Here is a 20818-nt window from a genome sequence, read left to right as displayed (position 1 = left end):
GATAACCTGAAAGCCAAATATGTGGATTCAGGCTCTTTGTAAACACGCTCGAGAGCCTAAGTCTCGCCTTTAAAAAAGAAAATACGCGGAACGTGTTCAGTGGGCAATTTGTACAACAGTAAGCATAGCGTTAACAAACAGTTACCTGTGAAGGTGATCATGACAATGAAAACTGCCAGCTCTACGTCTGTAAAAGAGAGTGAGTTTCAGGAACATGCAAAAGCACATTACTGAGGTAAATACCTTCAAGAAATAACAAGTAAACATAAAACTCTCTGATAAGAACTGCTATCTCCACTTAAAGGCGAAAAAACATATCGGTAATTCTGTCGGCACCAGATATTTTACATCCGTTGCGCGATAAGGCCTGTACCAAAAGATATCAATTTACTGTGGTCCTGCGCAGGAGATGGCAGATTCATTATTGAGATATTTTGTGACCTAAACTATTCACCTCAACATCTGCCATCCCCTTTTTACTCGCTGCTCTGTCGCTACAGTGGGTATTTAATGCACTAAGTTCCGATGAACTATTACCGAGATTTTACTTGCTTTTGCAGATAACTGGCACATGGCCCTCTCCCTTTGCCAGGTGAGGTGCGATATCAGTCGTACGCGCTAATCATGATAACTAGTAAGTCACCTCTGTTGAAGCTAAAAATCTAAGTGGCCCTGAATATTAACGTTACAAATACACTGACTCGAAGCAGTTTTTATGCTGCCGCCGCTATTATCCATTACTGACCACTCTACCCAAGAAGGTGCTGCTCGGCTCTATAACTGTGCATTTTCGGAAGCTCACTGCGTACAGTAGAAACCACAGCGAGTGGGCATGCGTTCCAGGCTTGTACTGTTAGCGACGACGTGAACGCCTCTAGCAAAAATTCACATCACTCCGAGCAAATCCACCTGAGCAGAGACTAACTTTTCTCATTTAGTGCTCCTGCTTTTGTCCTCTCATCCTGAACAGATAGTGCTCTTAGAACATCTTTTGCGAAAACCGTCTTTATCATTCATGTTGACTTCACAGCGCGAAGCAGACCAGGACGAAAGACACGAAACGACCGGGACACGGGCCTACTACCAACTGATTTTATTGAGGCTTATGGACGGGAATTTTACGGCAACCCAGAACGCCATTTTATGGCAAGCCGTGATGCCACGCGGCACTATTTTGGCCTGGCCGATCCCTAAATTTTACCTTAGCATATTTGGACCAAAATCCATGCCCAACCATATTTGAGCGTGCCCGACACGATGGCGACCACAAAATTGATCTGGGCCGCCCGCGAAAATGTTTTTGAAAGCTTTGAGACTTGCTACATCTCGTTGCTATGGTGCAGCTTTACCATTTACGTCACTGCGATTTCGCACATCACACATCGGTTCAAGCGGAGTTAAACCCCGGCTACTTTTTTGCACGTGCCACAGGAGTATTGCCAAGTTGCATTTGAGCCACCAGCCTTTAGATCAATGCCTTCCTTAGTCCGTTCATTCAACATCAGTTTTGCTTGTGGAATGATCTCCGTAACCTATACCGACGTCATGTCCGGTAAGTTGACTAACTGCGGGGTGCTGGCCACCTTCAAGCGTTGTCGGCTGTAGAGCTTTTAAACGCTTATAACAACAGCGGTACTTCCCTAAAAAGTGAACATTGCAACTGTTAATTTTGCGTCTCACCAACAAAATAAGAGGCACTCTAGCCAATGCGAAAGCATTTGCCTCTAATTTATTGTCGTCATTTTCTGCATTCATACAAGGTTACTTGTAAATGTTCAAAACTTTTTTGGGACCTTAAAAATGAAATAAACATAAAGAAAACCTTCTCTAAACCTGGAAAGTAACACTGAAAGAGCGTGGATACAGTACTGCGCTGGCACCTATCAGCTCGAAATTGCGGGGGCAGCCCGCCGCACGTGTCCGACTCCCTTACTGCCAGCATTAGAATACGGTAGCCGAAAGGTGAAACCTCGCCAGCCAGATAATGTTTACAGGCTCGACGCGAATCTGTGATAACTACCTTCAAATTCGGATCTGACCCTTCACCCAAACGCATAGTTTGGACTCCGGGCGGCATTAGAGGTAAGAAGGCAGGGGACTCGGTAACCCGAGCGCATACCCATCGAGAACCTCATCCAGTCTCTTCCTCTCAGGGATTCGGCAACCACTTCTGCGGTTAAGAGAAATTCTGGTATTAATCGCCAACAGTATCGCCTTTTCCCGGTCCCTGCCAAGGGCCTGAGTGAAACTAATGAGCGAACTCTAAACCGGCCCACATTTTCTTGTGTCCTGCAGTAGCGAAATATTTTGACCCCAAAATTGATGGGTTTTGTCCTCACGGTGGGGATGTGTCCGAAAACTTCCACATAGTTTGGGCCTGTCAAAAGAATTCTTCCCTTTCCTCAAGCCCTTCCCCTTCCTGAGAGGCATGGAAGGCAGCCCTTGTCAATGGCTTGGGGCTGGAGTATCAAAAGGGCTCTAGTTTAACGGGCGCGAGTAGCGGCTTGGTTCCGCGGGGTCCTGGACTCCATCTATGTAAAGGGCCATTTCTTTGGCCTGCAAACTCTCTTCACTGAATAACGTTTTTATCACCACCAACACTCCACGTGTTGGGCCAGCCCGGAAAGTGTGCTGCTTCGTAGCGCGCAGGTTGCACTCGCAGCCGTACATAGAGGACTAGTGTCTGGGTGTTGATTTATTATTGTAGGATGAACTACACATGGGCAGTTCAATTAGAAACACATACAAAGCAGGGTCAAGGTGTGGGCTGAGAAAACAGGCTACCCATAGAAAAAAAGTCACTCAAGGCTACTGTTTTCGTGTCTTGTCTGGTTGAAAATTTCTAGAGCGTGAAAAATTGAAAACAATGAAGTTTCCTTTCTGCCTGCTGCCCAAAACGTACCTTATATGAAAGAATGCCGACTGTGAAATCTGTCCAGAAAATTCTTTCATAATGCGTACTGTGAGAAAGCTAAACTCATTCACTTGTAGATTGAGTTGAATCAGATTCACTCTCACTGCAATGACCAAGTAACTTCGGACGCGCACGACGGGCAGCGTTGAACGATAGAAGAGGAGTTGAATGATAGTTTTCAGTCATTAAAGACCAGCTAAGGTCCTCCGGAGCGGTGAAAGACCACTCTCGCAGATTCTAATTCAAGAAATACAGCAGCGGGTTGCACTGATATGGCATTCTTAGTGGAGTGCTGTATGGGCTGTCAAACGACTTATTTCCTCGAGCATGGTGGCCGCTAAAAGTCTGAGAATCGCTAGATATTGCTGTTTCCACTACCAGCCAGCGCACGCCGGGTGCCCTACCAAAAGGCGACCGTAATGGTAGGTCTCGTGTTACCGCTCGCGACTGGACATACGGAGCGTCATAGGAACTTTGGAAGAAGGAACTTCGAGTAACCATTTAAACTCCACCATTGAAACACCATTGGAACTTAGGTTAAGAACAAACGAGCTATGGAAAGGAAAATGATAGGTGTAACGTTAACAGACCAGAAGCGGCAAGAGTGGGTGAGAGAACAAACGCGGGTTAATGACAGCTAGTCGTAATTGAGAGGAAGAAATGGGCTTGGGCAGGGCATGTAATGCGAAGGCAAGACAACAGCTGGTCTTTAAGGGTAACGGAGTGTTTTCCAAGAGATGGCAAGCGCAGAAGGGGCAGCAGAAAGCTTTTATTTGGGGGGGGGGGGGGGGCGTATGATTTTAAGAAGTTTGCGGGAAAACGAAGGCCGAAGCTGGCAAAGGATAGGGTTAATTGGTGGGACATAGGAGATTCATTTGCGCTCGAGTGGGCGTAATCAGGCTCATGATGACGATATTAGTGGTGATATTGGTTAAGGCCACTTCTGGTCTCTCAGCACTTATTACGAAAACAAGCACTTTCGCTTTTTGTTTTTTGTTTCGATTGAAACTCGGCCACTGCGGCAACGAATTAAGCTCGTGAATTCATAAATAAAAGAAATCGTAATGAAGCGTCTGCAAGGTCTGCAAGTCCGGGATTCCGAGCCACAGAAAATCACTTTGTTCAGAAATATAGAGGAAAAGCAAACTTGTGTCACTCTCCTAAGCAACCTTTTCGTTTCGATCCCGGAACATCGAAGCTACACGCAGTCGAGGTAAGTGTTTGCAAAGCTAGCCTGCGAACCCCACTTCTATAGTTTTTTCTTTTTGTCTAACCAAACCAATTTTTTTCAAGCGCTATTGATATTTGAGCGCCTTTGTACAGCCATTCTTTACTTGCGGTTCAGAAGTATGCTCGCCAAAAGAGAGCAATTAAACTCTTGCGCAGCTGCCCGAACGGACATGGACTGGGCACAGTGCGCGCCTCACGCCAAGCATAGCTGGCTGGGCTGGGCTCTGATGTGTGATAATTTATTGGTGCCTGGCCACACCCGCCTTGAAGTCGCAAGCCTTGGCCTTACTCAGGCTTTGAGCCTTAGGGTTCGGACTTGCTTGGGCCTCATAATGAAGCCCAGGCTTGCTCTAAGCTTGCAGGCCCGCCGGTACTGAAGGTGCACTACTTGATCAATGCAACTATTATGACAACGAGGAGACACTTGAGCTCTACGCAACAGCACAATGAGTAAATGCAACTCATATGCTCGCCGTCGAATATACACTATGGCCTCAAACTTTATCCGCCGTGGTGGCTCAGTGGTTATGGTGCTCGGCTGCTGACCGAAGGAGGCGGGTTTGACCACGGCCGCGGCGGTCAAATTTCGATGGAGGCGAAATTCTACAGGCACGCGTGCTTTGCGATGTGAGTGCGCAGTAAAGAACCCCAGCTGGTCGAAATTTCTGTATCTCTTCACTGCGGTGTCCCTCATACCCCAGTCGCTTTGGAATGTTTTAACTCCAGTGAACCATGAACCTTATACAGCGATTATTGAAGGGTGTCCCATGAGTGATGGAGCTTAATAGGTAATAATAAAACATTTCTAACAAAATAATGTGGTTGTGCGCGCAATCTATGGCAGCCAAAATCTAAGCGACCTGATTTGCTATGTATTGCTTCTTCAAAAACATCACTACTGCAAGAAGAGCGCGAAAAGTTCTTGAACATGACGCCTGAATTATATTTGTGTCGCGTTTTATAGTTATGGTTTATACATTACTGTCATTTGGAAAACATCATTACAAGTGTTTCGTTTGAAAGTTAACTAATGTTTGCAGCACAGAATCTGACGTTATATTCGTTTTGGCTAAATAAGAACTTTGACTACACCACAAATAGATCGTATACTAACAACGTTAAATTAATGTTAACGATGTAAAATACTATGCTATTTCTTCATTTTACATTAACGCAATGTTGCAGTGCAACATGTAGCGTTGTGTAACCCGCATGAAAGTTGTTTACCATGACTCTAATACTCGGTGCTACGTGTGCAGTTCAGCTTATTGAAATCACGGTGTCCTGTCAGATGATACATCGGGCTATCATCTTCTCGCTGTAGGAGGCCGCCGTGGTCAGGTTCGAACCCGGGTACTCCAGCTCAGTATCCAGGTGCCCTAACCACTGAGTCACCGCGCCAGCCAATGCTTTAATGGAACTATGCCGCCTGGCAAGAAAACACCACAATTTCAGGCGCCTTTCACAGGGCTTTCAAAACCTCGGGACTTTCCTCTAGAAACCTCTAAATGCGCAAGTTGTAGCTTAAACTTGTTTCAAAAATGTTTGCCGTTTCTTTTCAGTGTTCAACCACATTTTCTCTCAAGTTATCTTTGCCAACTGCTCATAAATTTAATGATCATACAAGGACGGCATTGCGAAAGCATATAAACGAAGAACGTTGCAGTGCTGATATCATCAGACGGAATCAGCCATGAAGCTTTAAAAATATGGCGGACTCCTCCCTGCCTCTCCTCCTCCTCCTCCTCCTTTAAAAACATGTCGTCTTGGGCTGCTACGTCGTGGCAATTTAGGCGTGCGGAGTTATGGAACCCGTTGGTTATAATTTATAACCTGTGGGGGTTCAAAATGGATCGAGTCTGAATCCTGCTTGCACCGTAGCCTCGGTGCAGCGGCGGACGTGGCTGCCAAGGCAAGAGCGAATCACGTGACACACACCTGCCACAACTGGCGAGGAGGAGTGGCCGAGTACCAGCCAGCGCAGCGGCGGAAGTGACTGCCAAGCGCGCAGCTATGGCGTCGTTGAAGTAGAAGATGGGGCACCTGCCGCGCGCTATTCTGTGCATGCGGCGCGCCTCCCATTAAAGGTGAAATCAAACAGGCAGGAGGAAGAAGACGATGAAGTGGCTCTAGACCAGAACGTCGTCCCTTCGCCTCTTGAGTTTTTTCCTGATTTGTGACATTATAATGAAACCACTGTTGTTGTTTTTTTGTGACGTTGATGGAAGTGGACGCTATTGAACTTCAGTCCGGTTGGTCAGCCGCTGCCGCCCAGAGGAAATGTCTTGGCCTCCCGAATGATTCAAGCAAGCAGGCCACCGTGGTGTACTCGGCCACCAGACATGACTCTTCAGCTGACGACGGCTTCATCAGAGTCGTAAGCAAGAAGGCCAAACGGAGACTGCGCAAAGGTGAGGACTCGTCGTCGTCGAGCACTTCCACGATCACTACGGAGCGAGGATGATCGGCACATACCGTCCTATTTGTGCCAGAGACTCCCACCGACAATCTCAACCGCATCAATAGGCAAGCCACATCTGCGTTCCTGGAGGCCCGCGTCCAGGGAGCAATTAAAGATGTGAGGGTGAATTGTTTTAGGAATGTGGTCTCCATTGATGTCATGGAACGCTATGGCGGCCACTACTCAACGCGGCTATGATCCCACTGCAATGGCGTGGGCTGAAATTGACATTCAACAACCCGAAGACAGGCCTCCAACCATTGAAGATGAAGGACTCTTTACGCCGATTTACATACGTAAGCGAACCCAGCGTTCCAAGACAACCAAGGACGGTACCACGATGGCGTCCTCAAGCAAACACAGGCAGTTGGGGTCACCGGCCGCCTCTTTTCCAGCAGCGATCGCGCTGCGCTTCCGCTGGATAAACAAGGCTCCTTTATGGCGCCCGACAGCGAGGCCGAAAATGAGCTCAGAAGATATAATCATGGTTCTCAAGCCAAGGCAAACCATGAACCTCAAGGCAATTTTCCAGCACGGTGAGTTGGGAGCGGCTATTGCCCGGTACGTGGGAGGAGACGCTGGCGCCGCGCTCAGCATATGGCCAGTCTCGACCCAGAGACTCGTCGTTTGTGGAAGCCAACACATCGAAGCAGCCAATAAGCTGACTAAAGACGTTGACTTCAAGGCCGGAGCGGACTCCCATCCATTTCAGGGCCACGCGAGGCTTAATGGTGAGGTGGGCCGAGGTGTGATCGGGGTGCGGGCTGATGAGACGACGGCTACCCTCAAGAACAAGGTGAAGTGGCGCGAAGGTGAAATAGCCTTTGTGAGCAAACTGGGAAAACCAAATCTAGCCGTGCTCACCTTTGTGGGCCGCCAGGTGCGGCGCTACGTGCACTACAATTGTGAATGCACTTTTGTGCGAGAATACAAACGGACGATCCCTGCATGCTTCCGCTGCGGGACCATCGGCCACTTGGTTCACAACTGCCACACCCGGACATCGGAAGATGTGGATTTTGCGGGAAAGATGTAGGCGCCTTCGAGCAGGGTCCAAACGAACATGACTGTACCCCATGCTGCATGATCTGCGGGCAGGCCCACCTGACTGGCTCCGCTGACTGCAAGGGCAAGTTTCGGCGTCTCCAACGATCGAGACCGCTAGCCCAGCAGCACCAAGGGGAGCAACCAAGCAAGATAAGAAAGTCCCCTGAGAACAAGACGACGGGCAAGTCCTGCCAAGCTGCCGGGAAACAAGGCAGCAGAAAACAACCACCTCCCGTTTCCAAAAAGGCGAAATCCGGGACCGGTGCCAAGCCGCCAGCTTTCCAAGCCGGGGATTCGATTCCCCCCCCCCCCCCACCCCCCCCCCCTGGCAACAGCCCAACTTCAACATCAAAGGTAAGCAGCTGGGCGGGCATCACCTCTATTTCCTCTCCCTCCCCTTCGTCCCTCGAACTTGAGCTGAGAAAAGAGCTAGCGTTTCAAAAAAACCTGAACGCGAAGCTAGAATCACAATTGAACGCACTAAAAAACGCTAGGGCAGAGCCACCTCTCTCGGAAACAATGGAGGAAGCTAATGAATCGGCGTCTTCGTGCTCGAGCGTCGCTCCGTTGTCAGGTGCTCCGCTCACTGTAAATCTGCAAATCTACATGACGGATATTGAGCAAAATGTGGCTGTTCACATGACCCAACGGCCAGTGATTATTACAGAAGTCATCCAAATACAAATTCAGTAGCTGGTAACAACCGTTACTCTGCAACTGACTCTGTACGTTACGCAGCAAGTCACCCAAAACATTATTGGATTAGCCTGGATACAGGCTAACCCAAAATTGCTTAGGCGGGCAGGACTCGTAAGAGAAGTAGGCCGCCCATCGAAAATTTGCCGCGAGACTCTTAAGGAAGAAAATCAGGATAACATCCTCGCTACCATGCAGGGCACCAGCGCAATGGGTGGGGTGAGCCAGCCAGCCTCTAGCCTTCATCATGGCTCAGGGCAGTAAGCGGACACCTCGTAAAATAAAACAGGAACCTTTGGGCAAAATATAATGAAGCTGTAGAGGCTTTAGCGACGCGCGAAACGAGCACACCTACGCCTTTACCTTGAAACATTGGACTTTCATGCCGCCATTGTCGCGGTCGAAAAACCTGGGGCATCGCCAAAATTTCTGGATACAACACTTTTCAGCTAGACCCATCCACCTGTATTCTTGCACATAGATCGTACACAGTACAGGAGGTAGATCTCGACATAGAGATAACATACTCCTACACTCTTGTCACTGTGTTACGTACCTCTGCGACGCTCTGACCCCCTGTACACATATTAACATATACTGTCCGCCCAAGTTCAAACATATTACGTTCTCAGATATCTTCAGCCGGGCACTGAAGATAGCGGGTCGGGACCCATTTTTGATTGTGGCAGATTTCAATTCCCCCAGCCAATTATGGGGCTACAAAAAGGAGGAGACGCAGGTAGAAAGCTAGCGGAAATTATCTATACGCTAGGCATCAACCTCCAGACCGACCCAGCGCATCCCACACGAATAGGAAACTCTGTGACTCAGGACACGTGTCCTGATCTCACACTTTCCAAACACATCCAACACGTGGAATGGAACAACACGGAAGAGACACTAGGCAGTGACCACTGCATCATTAACACACTTATTCACACGCGGTCCCTCAAAAGGCCGCTCACACAAGCTAGACTCCCAGACTGGTAGGCTTTCAGAAAGTCCCTGCCCTCAGCCAACCTAATTAAAGATGGATACGATCAATGGGCCCAGACACTTAAGACTACACTCAAGCAACACGAAATACAAATACAGATCACGGAAGGCTGGCCGCAGTGGACAGTTATCTGCTACACATCTGGGAAGCCCGCCGCAGCCTCAAAAACCTTGGAAAAGACAGAAACATAACAAAATACTCAAGAAGCGCATCCTAGATCTCACTCACAATGCAGCTCAGTATGCCTTCCAGCTTGCTGACGCCAACTGGATAGATCGCTGTAATACGGCTGCCAGACAGATGTCCGGCACGAACACTTGGAGGCTTTTCCGCAGCTTTATAGGCCCCGCGCAGACCCGGGGCGAAACACAGCGCCACTTACAAAGAGCACTCCATAGCGCCACTTACAAAGGGCACTCCATAATTTCAATGGCAGCACAACACAGCTCACAAAGACACTCAGGGACAAGTATCGCTGCTGCAAACAGGACCCTCGCGGTCAGGAGTATCTTTACGCAGGCAAATATAATTCTGAGTTGGACCAACCGTTCCAATTATTGGATCTCAAGGCAGCCCTGACCAAAATGAGGAGAGGCACTGCGCCTGGACGGAAAAGCTGCTGGCCAATCTCCCTGACCAGGCGTATGAGGCCCTTCTGAAATATATCAGCACTGTAAGGAAGGGCCAGAACCCGTTCCTTCTTGATTGGAAAACAGCCCTACTAACCTTCATCCCCAAGGCGGGAAATGAAATCAACACAGACAACTTGAGGCCTATCTCGCTCACCTCGTGTGTGGGCAAGCTGATGGAAACCATGGTGCGGGATAGGCTCTCCGAATACTTGGAACAACGAAACACATTTCAAGACACTATGTGCGGCTTTCGCCCATATAAGTCGGCACAGGACGTACTCAACCAACTCAACAGAGACATAATGCAACCAGTCGAACACCCACTTAATGACAAGATCGTCCTGGCTTTGGACTTGAAAGGAGCCTTCGACAACATCAAACACAGCGTCATACTGACACGCCTCAATGAAACAAAGTGTGGCCGCAACACTTTCAACTATATCAAAGACTTTCTGACCGATCGACCCGCACTAATCAGAATCCAAGAGGCAGAATTTTGTCCGTATCAACTGGGTACGTGGGGTACACCACAAGGCACGGTGATATCCCCCCTACTCTTTAATTTGGCGATGCTCCATCTCCCGGACCAGTTGAATGGTATCGAAGGCATATGGCATGCGCTGTATGCCGATGATATGACGATTTGGTCCACAGAGGGAAACTTAGTGCGCATGGAGGAATGCCTGCAAACAGCCGCTCACGTAATGGATCGCTACGCAGGGCACTGTGGTCTCCAACACGCACCCAACAAGTCTGAATTTGTGCACCTTAGGGCATCCCCTAAGGACACTACCCAAACACATTTCTCCTTAACAAGTGGCCCCATACACAGCCAAAGAGATTCGAATACTCGGGCTCTTCATCCATAACCAAAGAGTAGACACAACATTGCACAAACTCCGCAAAGTTGGAGACCAAGTGGGCCGTATGGTCCATCGCGTCTCCAACAAGAGAGCCCAAGCAGCACAGGTCATCCGTCCAATATTGCAACAGAATGGTCCCATCCTGGTCCTTTGTAAGGCCAGCTTTGCCAATACAGTACCAATGTTGGGCCAATTCCTCGTGCTGCTTGGGAGGGGGTTTGCGAAGCAGGGATGCAGTGCGGCTGGCTCATGCTTTCGTAATTAGCCGAATTCTCTATTCGGTCCCTTATTTACCCTTGCGGAAACACGACGAAGACAAAGTTGAGGCAATACTCCGCAAAATGATGAAGAGGGCACTTGACCTTCCTGCGTCCACCCCCAATGCGAGACTTCTTGCATTGGGAGTGGTGAACACTTTTCAGGAACTCAAGGAAGCCCATCTCACAAATCAATACACGAGGCTAGCCCAAACGAAGTCGGGTCGGCACTTGCTAGCCCGCCTTCACATCCAACATGATTTTCACATTCAGGAGCGGGTCCGAGTGCCCGATCTCTGGAGACGCGTCGTCAGAGTTCAACCCCTCCCCACTAAGATGGACAAGTAGGATCATAGTGGTCGTCGTCAGGATAGGGTGGAAACCTCGGCGCACCACTATGGCAACAAAGATGGTGTCTTTTACGTAGATGTAGCTGGGCCGACCCACGTAGGGTGGTACACGGCCGCGGTCATACATCAAGAAATACAGGTGGATTGGCTTTCCTTTCCAGCCCCAGGCATACCACAAGCTGAAGAGGCTGTCATCGCCCTAGCTGCTTCTGATTCAAAATCCAAACACATAATAACAGACTCGCGTTCGGCATGTCGCAATTATGAGGCTGGCTCGATAACTCCACTAGCTCAACGAATACTAAGGAACTGCAGCCGGGATACCGAACCTACTCCCCGCTGACTGGTTTGGACTCCGGGCTATGGCCTAGAAGGAAACGAAGCTGCAGACGCGGCGGCCCGAGCACTCATTCACCGGGCGTTCCCATTGGCTCCTGAGCACCTGGAACCTGAAGGTAGCTGCTTACGCTCCTTCAAAGCTATCACACTCTATTATAAGAATAGGCATCACCTCTACCCGGCCCCTGCGAAGGGACTGGGGAAAGCAAACGAACGCGTTTTACTGCGATTATTCATGAACACATTGCAGTGCCCGGCAGTACTAAAACACTTCGATCCCGCGTTCACTGGCAGGTGCAAGCATTGTGGGGAGGTGGCTGACACCTACCACATGGTTTGGGCTTGCCAGCGCAACTCAGCTCTCTCCCCCACCACAACCCTAATAAAGAGGAATGGGAGGCGGCCCTGCTTGGTTGTTCAGACCTTCAGGCCCAAAAGGCTTTGGTCAAGAGGGCTAAGCTGGCGGCTTCGACCAATGGGGTCCCGGAATGAGGACTCCACCTATTGCGGGGCTCTTTAAAGATCATCACCTCTTTCATTCAATAAAGGCTTTTCACCACCACCACCACCACCTTGCGGAAAAGGGTATAGGACGGTTGAAAGTATGAAGAGAGAAAGAGGTGCCGCATTGGATGGCTCCGGCAGAGCCTCGGCAAGCCGTGGCACTTTTTCCTCTCTTTCTTCTTTCCAACCTTCCAGTAGCGGACAACATGGTGATATCATCGGTATATTTCGCGTAGTTGATAATCCAGATATCTACAAGGAGTTTAACCTTCGGAGTGATAGCGTCATTAACTAGGAGAGCGGGGAAAAAATTTATCCTTGTAGACTGTAGGGGTTGGGTAGATCAACATGTTATTCAAATTGAAAGTAACTGTACGAAAGTGTCAGGCAGATAACCACGCCATCACACCACTCGGGGGGGGGGGGGGGCTTGTTTTACTTCCCGCTTCCGCCAGCTGTTTCCAGAAGGGATGGTGTAGCGTTGAGGGAAGTTTTTAGGTTTTCATTGACGAAAGCACAAACGCCCTGGCCTTCTGAGGACCCGTTGACGGACGACCACACGGTGGCGCCTGTCTTGCCAACGGCTCCCGGCGTTCGACCGTCGGGCGCCCACGTATATATGCTTACCTGCTACCAGCCACCCGCCCTAGGCTGCGACGGAGCGCTCTATATGCTCGCACCGTCCAACGCGCATATGCTGACTCATCGACCCTTATAGGCTGGTGTTACAAAATTAAAAAAAAAACAGCGGGAAAGGACCCCCGGAGGGTGCGTAGCTTTGCGCGTACTGCTGCCACTCAGCTCGCCGGCGCGACGCCGAGGGACGCATCTCCGCGCGCGGCGTCGATTTCTCTAGATGTCTGAGTGGTTTCTACTCATCGTCGACGGGAGGGCATGACCTTGACCGCGCTAAAGTGATACCCTCTCCCCTTCGCTCTTGCGCCGGCGTCTTCGCATGCGAGAAAGAACCAGAAATTTCAGGAAGACGGTTTCCGCGTCCGACCAACGGGGTCGCGCGCCCGGCGAGAGAAGGAGTTTGTGCAGTTGATGCTGCGTGTACGTGCGCGGCCGCCTTGGCGCGAAGAACAAACAGATGCTGTCTGCGCCTATAAATGAGGGGCTGCAACCACTGTCTGTGAGCCCGAGCCGCCGTTCAAGCTTCCGAGAAGCGCGCCCGCTCGATTCCCGGGAGAACACCCCTCGCCCAGCCAAGGACCAGCGAGGCAACGTGCGCAAGTCTGCGGATCGGCCTCGTCGTGCTCCTCAGGTTGTCGGACTGTCGCAGTGCCCGGTGAACAAATAGTGCTTTGTTTATTTGTCTCTTTGTATTAGTGCACTTTTGGTGCAAACATTCTGTTGAATTGTAATCTCTCTCAAGTGTTACTTTGCACGAGTGGCATTGTATTTCTAAATCACGTTGTATGCGCTCGTACGATTGATTGCGAAATCCTCTGTATCGTCTCTTTGCTGTATAAACTGTTTTTGTTTTGTGAACCTGTGGCTCCGACCCATCCTCTCGCTTGCGACCGGCGAAAGCTGGGCAGCAAACGACTAACCCTCTTGTAACTTGGTAGCTGGTCTCCGTCTGAGCATGCCCCGCTGAGTCGAGGGCACTTTCATTGTGACCAAGACTGCTACCCGCACACGATCTAAGGGTGTCTGGGAGTGCTTGAAAAAGTGCGCGATATGGTGACAGCTGGCGAGTCGGTTATGGAGGTACGGAAAGGTGTGTCTGTATATGGCTGCCGATACAGAACAGCTCCTTTCTGAATAGCGTGAGACAACTTAGAAGACGTATTTGCTGGTCCTGACTGCCCCTGCGTAAGTACTCGGCGTGGGAGCAATTTCCGCCTCACACGAGCTTCAGAGGTGACCTATTTTATTAATCGCGTAACGAGGTCTCAAAAACTGCTGAAGTTAGAAGGTTTATTTAGGCGGAAAATCCACCCTACTAATCGTAGGGTGGATTTGGCTTCAACGGCCTTGGCCACTTCAATGCCCGCGGCCAGAGCTGGGATTACAAAAAAACAATAATAAGGAAACGCTGGTCCGCGATGCAGCAGAAAGCACAGGCTGCACGCTCCTGACAGGCGAAAACCAACCGACGCGCCTAGGAAATAGCTTTAGCCCCGATACATGCCCAATCCTGATATGCGTCAAAGGAGGGGGGCAAGTCACGTGGGAGAACCTGCTGGAGAAGCTGAGTAGCGATCACTACATAATAAGAACGCAAGTATCAGCCGAAAACATAACACGCAAGATAGGAGTAGCCCGAATAACCGACTGGAACGCCTTCCGGAAGGAATGCACGCCAATGGAGGGGGATAACCTCCATAGAAGAATGAAAAAATCACCTCAAAGACATTCAGCAGCAATACATCCGACAGGTGGAAAGAACAGAGCACACACCGAAAGTAGATTCACGGCTCCTCAAGCTATGGGAGGCAAAACCGGGCCTCACTAAAAGGTGGAAGAAGCAGAAGCTAAACGCGAAACTCAAGAAGAAGATAGCAGAGATAACCAAGCAGGCAGAGGAGTACGCGACCCAACTAGCAAGGCATAGCTGGCAGCAATTTAGCGACTCGCTAAACGGGACTCTCAGCACTGCAAAAACCTGGCGCATCCTGAAGGCCCTGATGGATCCAAGAAAGGCCAAATCAGAAAGTAAAAAGGCGTCCAAAAACTGGTACACCAATTGGAAAGAACAGATGAGGAACTATTAGAGAAAGTCCGCATAAAGTTGTACGGGTGGACCAACCCGAGGCGTACACGGGAAGATACCGAGGCAAGGAAAGCCCACACCTGGCCAGACCCCTCACCAGGGACGAGGTTTTTTCAGCAATCGGGGCATCAACCCGGAACACGGCGGCAGGCGCGGATAAAATCAAGAACGTACTGCTCCGCAACCTGAGTGATGAGGCAGTCACGCAGCTGACAGACTTCCTCAATAAACACTGGGAAGCAGACACAGTGCCGGAGGAGTGAAAGCACGCGGAAGTAGTCATGATTCCCAAGCCAGGAAAGAAGCTACAAGTTGAAAACCTGCGACCGATATCACTCAACTCGTGCATGGGCAAGTTATATGAGCGAGTCGTGACAGTGAGGCTAGAGAAATATATGGAAGACGAGAACCTGTACCCCCACAGCATGTTTGACTTTTGCAACAAACTATCAACCCAAGACGTCCTACTAAAAATCAAAGAGGAAGTACTCAGCAACATCCCATACAATGAAGGAGATATAGTAATGGCTTTGGATGTAAAAGGAGCGTTTGACAACGTTAGCCATGCGGCCATCCTCACGGCACTAGATAACCTGGACTGCGGACGGCGAATCCACGGCTGCGTAAAAGCGTTCCGGTCTAACAGAACAGCCACGGTGGATATAGGAGACTTGCGCTCCGAAAAGTTCGACGCACCCAACAAAGGAACCCTGCAGGGATCCATAATCTCACCAATCCTATTTAACATAGCAATTATTGGATTGGAGAGCTCACCGGCAACGTGAGGAGGCAGGCTTGAGACAACATAGTAGTAGCGCGTCGTCTCCGACGTGATGCGGGCTAGGCAAAATTGCGCCTCAACCTGGTGGAACCAAACTTGCGGGTTCTGGGGCCAGAAAGGTGGAAGGCGAACCTGCAACGACGAGACGTCCTGCAGACGCGAATCCTGCTGCGTGGATGTTGCGGGATCGGTCATTGCTTGTCCTTGGTCACCAATGTAGGCTTAACGCCTCAGGAGCGAAGGAAACGAGACCACTGCTACGAGCCTACACCAGAACAGAACTGCCAGCCGTGGCTGCACGAGCCACTACCAGGTGCCGTCTTTATTCTCTTCGCAGGGTGGCGCGCTCTAGCCGGGTTGTCAGCGCCGCCCAAGAGAGGGTGCTACAGGCCCCCCCGCCTAGACTGGAAGTCGAAACGGATGGAGGGCCGGGGATGTCACTCGAGCACGAGGTCAGGCGACGCTGGGAGTCGTTCCAGGGCGGCCTCCATGTACGCCGGTTTAAGGCGGTCTAGACTTACGGTCTCTTCGCGGCCATTTTGGAGGATGGTGGCGGTTTTCGGGGTGCGGCGGGGAACGCGGAAAGGTCCGTCGTAAGCCGGTGTGAGGGGAGCTCGGACAGCGTCGCGGCGCACAAAAACGTTGGTCGAAGTGGCCAGGTCGGGGTGTACGAATATGGTATGGTGGCGGGACGGACGTGGGGGAGTAGGCCGGAGGTCTTTAACGCAGTCCAGCAGGCGTTGCCCTCAACGTTACCGTCGAGGGTCAACGGATACCAGAGAAGAAAGTCATCAGAATCTTGGAAATGTGGGTGCAAAGCAACCAGCGATGCACACACACCACCAACCTTCTGAAGCAGGCGACCACGCAGGTGGCTGGCATGATCACCCGCGTGTCGCCGAAACGAAGTGGCATGAGGGAGGAAGATACGCTCAGGCTGGCTAGAAGCCTCGTAATCAGCCGAATCACGTATTCCCTCCCCTACTACAACAACAGCAAGGGCAAAAGAGAACAGATCGACGCCATCATACGCAAACCTTACAAGACGGCGCTACACCTCCCAAACAATACCTCAACGGAGAAGCTGCTGGCCCTCGGGTTACACAATACGTTCGAGGAGTTGAAGGAGGCGCAACTGGGATCACATCCACTCAGGCTCCAGCAGACTGCCACCGGCAGAAAGCTCCTGGCCAGACTGGGCTATCAGGAATCAATCAGAGAGGAACAAAGAACGGCGAACCTACCGGATGAGTGCCGCAGCTCTATCAAAGTAGGACCGCTACCAAAAAACATGCACATAAATTTACATACGGCCAGGCGAAACGCCCGGGAAAAATATGTAGAGAAATACTTAGCAACCAAGGCGAACACGGTCTACATGGACGCCGCAGTTTATCCTTAGAAATGAGGAACGATAAAGCAAAAGGTCGTAGCGACAGTGATAGGCTCGGATTTTAAGGAAATCACTTGCGCGTCGGCACGGGATTGTAAGCTAGACGAGGGGGAAGAGATGGCTGTTGCTCTAACGGCCGCGGAGGGCTACCGTACAAATATATTCCTTGTAATACTAACAGATTCTAAGCAAGCATGCCGTAAATATATACAAATGACAGAATTGGCCGCAAAGCGCTCCAGATCCTCCTCCACGCTGGCCAGAACACAAATCGAGTCAGACACACCCTGTTTTGGATACCGGGACACACCGACAATGAAGGCAACCAAAGGGTCGACAAGATCGCTCGAGTGCATACAAACCGAGCTGGCTTGGACGGAGACCCCGACGACTTCATGACAGTTACCTCGACGTATTCACATCTACTAAATTATCATAGAGGAACAAGGAAAAGATACTCCCCACCCCACAACCTACTAAACCAACATGACGCAGTACACTGGCAGAAACTGCAAATTGGAGCTTTCCCAAACTTAAACATACTAAGCAAAATGTTCCCTTTGCAATATAGGGACATATGCCCATGGTGTGGCGCAAAGCCCACGCTTCATCACATTACATGGGAATGCAGCAAAAACAAAGCATTCCATAAAGTAGAAAACCCGAGTGCGGAACAGTGGGAGAGGCCGCTCTCCAGCGGCGACCATTCTATACAACGGGTGCTCATACAGCATGCCCGACGAGCACCCCCCCTCCCCCCTCAGTGGAGCCCTGGAATAGGGGCACCAACACTGCCAGACAGAAGATATCACCATCAGTAAGATGGAAGAACTCTGTCGGACCACTGAATGACCTTGTAATTACAGCAAATAAAGTTTATCCTATCCTATCCTTTCCTATCCTATCCAAGGGCTGCTAATGTATACACATCCTTCATATTATTTTGTTGTTCTTGTCGTAAATTACTATCGTTTTTTTTTGTCGCGCACAGTAAATGAAAGTGGATAAAATGAAAAGTGCTCACAATATACATTTTTTGCATTTTTTGTACTAATGTCACAGACCAAAGTAAAGAGAATAGAAAAGAGGACAAAAACCTCGTACGTTGAGATTTTTTTAGTCATGAACCCTTTTAAAGTCGTTCGATTCAGTAAAAAGTGGTCTCACCCTGAGAGGAATGTCGCTCCGGAGCCGAATCTGGAACTGAACTGGAAAGGCATGAACCTGAACTCGAATCGAAGTCGAGGAAATTTCCGGTTGGACACCCTTGTACCATAAAGACGGAAATATATTGCTTTAAAATAGAATACAATTAGAAACACCTTTCTAGGGGTCAGAGTACTCGGTTCAAGCCTCCATCAGTTGAACAGCGGAGTCAAAGTAACCGTTATCCATGAGAAATGTTATTGAAGACTCGGGCAACCCGTTATCAAGAGACGGGAGCGTGCTAAAATTGTATACGTTTTTTGTGAGCGTATAGCCCATTCTAATATGCCGTGCTTAGCATAATGAAATATTTAAATTCTTCTGCATTTGGAAGAAAATCATATTCAAGACACTGAAAATGTGCTGCCGACCTTCACATCCTCCTTGTACTACGCACACGAAGCACACCAAGCATGTTTAAGCGCAAGCGGTTCCTGACCCACTGATAGGCGGACATGCAAGCGCATTCCCACAGCTTTACACGGCGTCGTTTGCAGTGCCACCTTCCAACTATAGCCACGAAGAGGAGTTTTATAAATTTCAACGCTGCCACTTATGAGTTAGGTACACTAGCACTTCCAATATGCAGACCAGTCCGCACACACTTCCAAAAGGTGCGGTTAAAAAAAAAACACCGCATATGAAATAGACAACGGCTGACCAATAGCAAGGAATACGCAAGAAAAGCAAGCGCAAATAAATTGTAATTTAATTTGCCGGACAATTGCCCAGGCTCGAGAAGAAAAGTGGCGTGAAGCGAACCGAGATTTCCGCGCGGTATATACGTCACGGGTGTTCCGATTTGAATGCGTCACTTTGCGCCCTCCATAAAGCGCGCGGTTTTCGAATCACGCAAGAAATTGTCCACATTAGTTGAGCGTGAGCGGCAAGAAGGGAAATGGTGTTTTCGTAATTATCAAAACCGATATGACTATTACTAACAGCTGTCTAGAAATCTGTAGTTACAGTCACGAGCCCATTGGTAATCGTTGAAAGGTAAACTATTAGAAACTATGTAATCATTTTCTAGCTACCCTGATTTACCTCTTGTTTGACGCTCACGAACACTGGCATTACTATGCGGAAAAACGTAACTTGACCTCTCAAACCCTATCCATAGTGGCCGGCTTTCATGAAACACCTGGTATAGTTGCGCCATCGTAACCACCGCTTTCACTGCAACTGGTACGAGCATGTTGTATAAAAAAGATACCTGACACAAAAGAGTACAAGAAAAACAGTACACCCGCCCCAAACAATGCACTATCCTACTCGGTTCTGTATATTAGCGCTGCTTTTTTGTTTCTAAACTAAACATTCTTGCAGAATTGCCTGTCTGGTTGGGTTTGATAACTTATAGTAAGAGGAGAGACGTCTCCAGCCAAGCTTTCTTAATAAAAAAATTTCCACGTTTGTGTTAGAGGTATGCCGCATTTTACATTGTGTCTGCAACATTACATATGTCTACGTTAGTGTACGGGGTTTTGAAACTTTGCAGTCAATGCGTCCATAGCGTGGTGCCAGAAAGTGGTGTTTGGTGATGAAACTTGTGCTTAAGGCATTGGCTTAGCATTTAGAAATATTTATTGTGATACGGCGAGAGCATTGATAGGGAATCTATGCGCGGTTTTAGCGCTCAGGCGATAAAAGAATAACCAATCTTACTTGGCAGAAGCAGCCGCGCCATGTCTTTCAAAGTTTGAACGAAAATACGGGCGAAGCAATTATGTTAAGCTCAACTCATGTACTGACTGGTGATGAAGAGAATTCTGCTTTGCATATGCACAATACAAACATTTTTGTGCCCCTTGTGTGCATTATATATGCAGCGAAAAGCACTTCGTTTCTAAGGAAGTAAGTTTCATGGTCTGATCTCGCGGTCGCACGTAACCTTTAAAGGCCACCTTGCCGGTCAAGTGCCAACAAGTATTGAGAAGGCAGACTTACCCCCCGGTGGTTTCCGAGGACTCGTACATCTTCGATTGTTTCTGACATTCATCATAGGGTTCATAATGAACTTTATTCTGTGAAAGTGCAAGATAGAGTTAGCGTTTATGATAAAATGTGGCTGCGCAGAGAAGGGTCTCAAAAAAAAACAACAACGAGACTTTTGCGTGAGGCGCAGAATAAACACAAGTCACACAGCCTTAAGGTGCCAAGAACAACGCAGGTTTTAGCAAAGAAGTGCTACGATACCAATCTGCTTCAACAGGGACTGCTTCGCGTAGTGAAAACGTTGGCGCTATTTGTCTATATTTTGTACACCGTTATTCGGTCACATAACTTAAGCTTGTTTGGTGGTGAATATCTGGACATAAAGACATGCGATGGTGGTGGTTATGGATTTTTTGGCGCAAGGACATCTATGAGGTATTTTCGACTTCTCAAGTCGAAAATACCTTGTGTCGAGCACCAGACCAGGGGAA

The 20818-nt window shown here is 49.2% G+C and overlaps 1 protein-coding gene across 2 annotated transcripts in view; it reads right to left on the bottom strand.

The window, feature by feature from the left end:
* LOC144100528 (uncharacterized) overlaps nt 1-20165 on the bottom strand; it is an 83758-nt gene extending 63593 nt beyond the window's left edge. For both annotated transcript variants that reach the window (XR_013307707.1, XM_077633456.1), the window contains exon 1: nt 20058-20165. Coding sequence is in view for 1 of the 2 variants with exons in the window: in XM_077633456.1 (XP_077489582.1) it covers nt 20058-20079 (22 nt within the window). In the remaining variant the exon portion in view is untranslated. The remainder of the gene's footprint in view (nt 1-20057) is intronic.
* Between the last annotated feature and the right edge of the window lie 653 nt (nt 20166-20818).

This window comes from Amblyomma americanum, chromosome 8, assembly GCF_052857255.1.
Source record: "Amblyomma americanum isolate KBUSLIRL-KWMA chromosome 8, ASM5285725v1, whole genome shotgun sequence".
Classification (NCBI taxonomy): Eukaryota; Metazoa; Arthropoda; class Arachnida; order Ixodida; family Ixodidae; genus Amblyomma; species Amblyomma americanum.
Note: the sequence above shows the minus strand (reverse complement) of the source record. Positions and strands in the feature narration are given on the sequence as shown.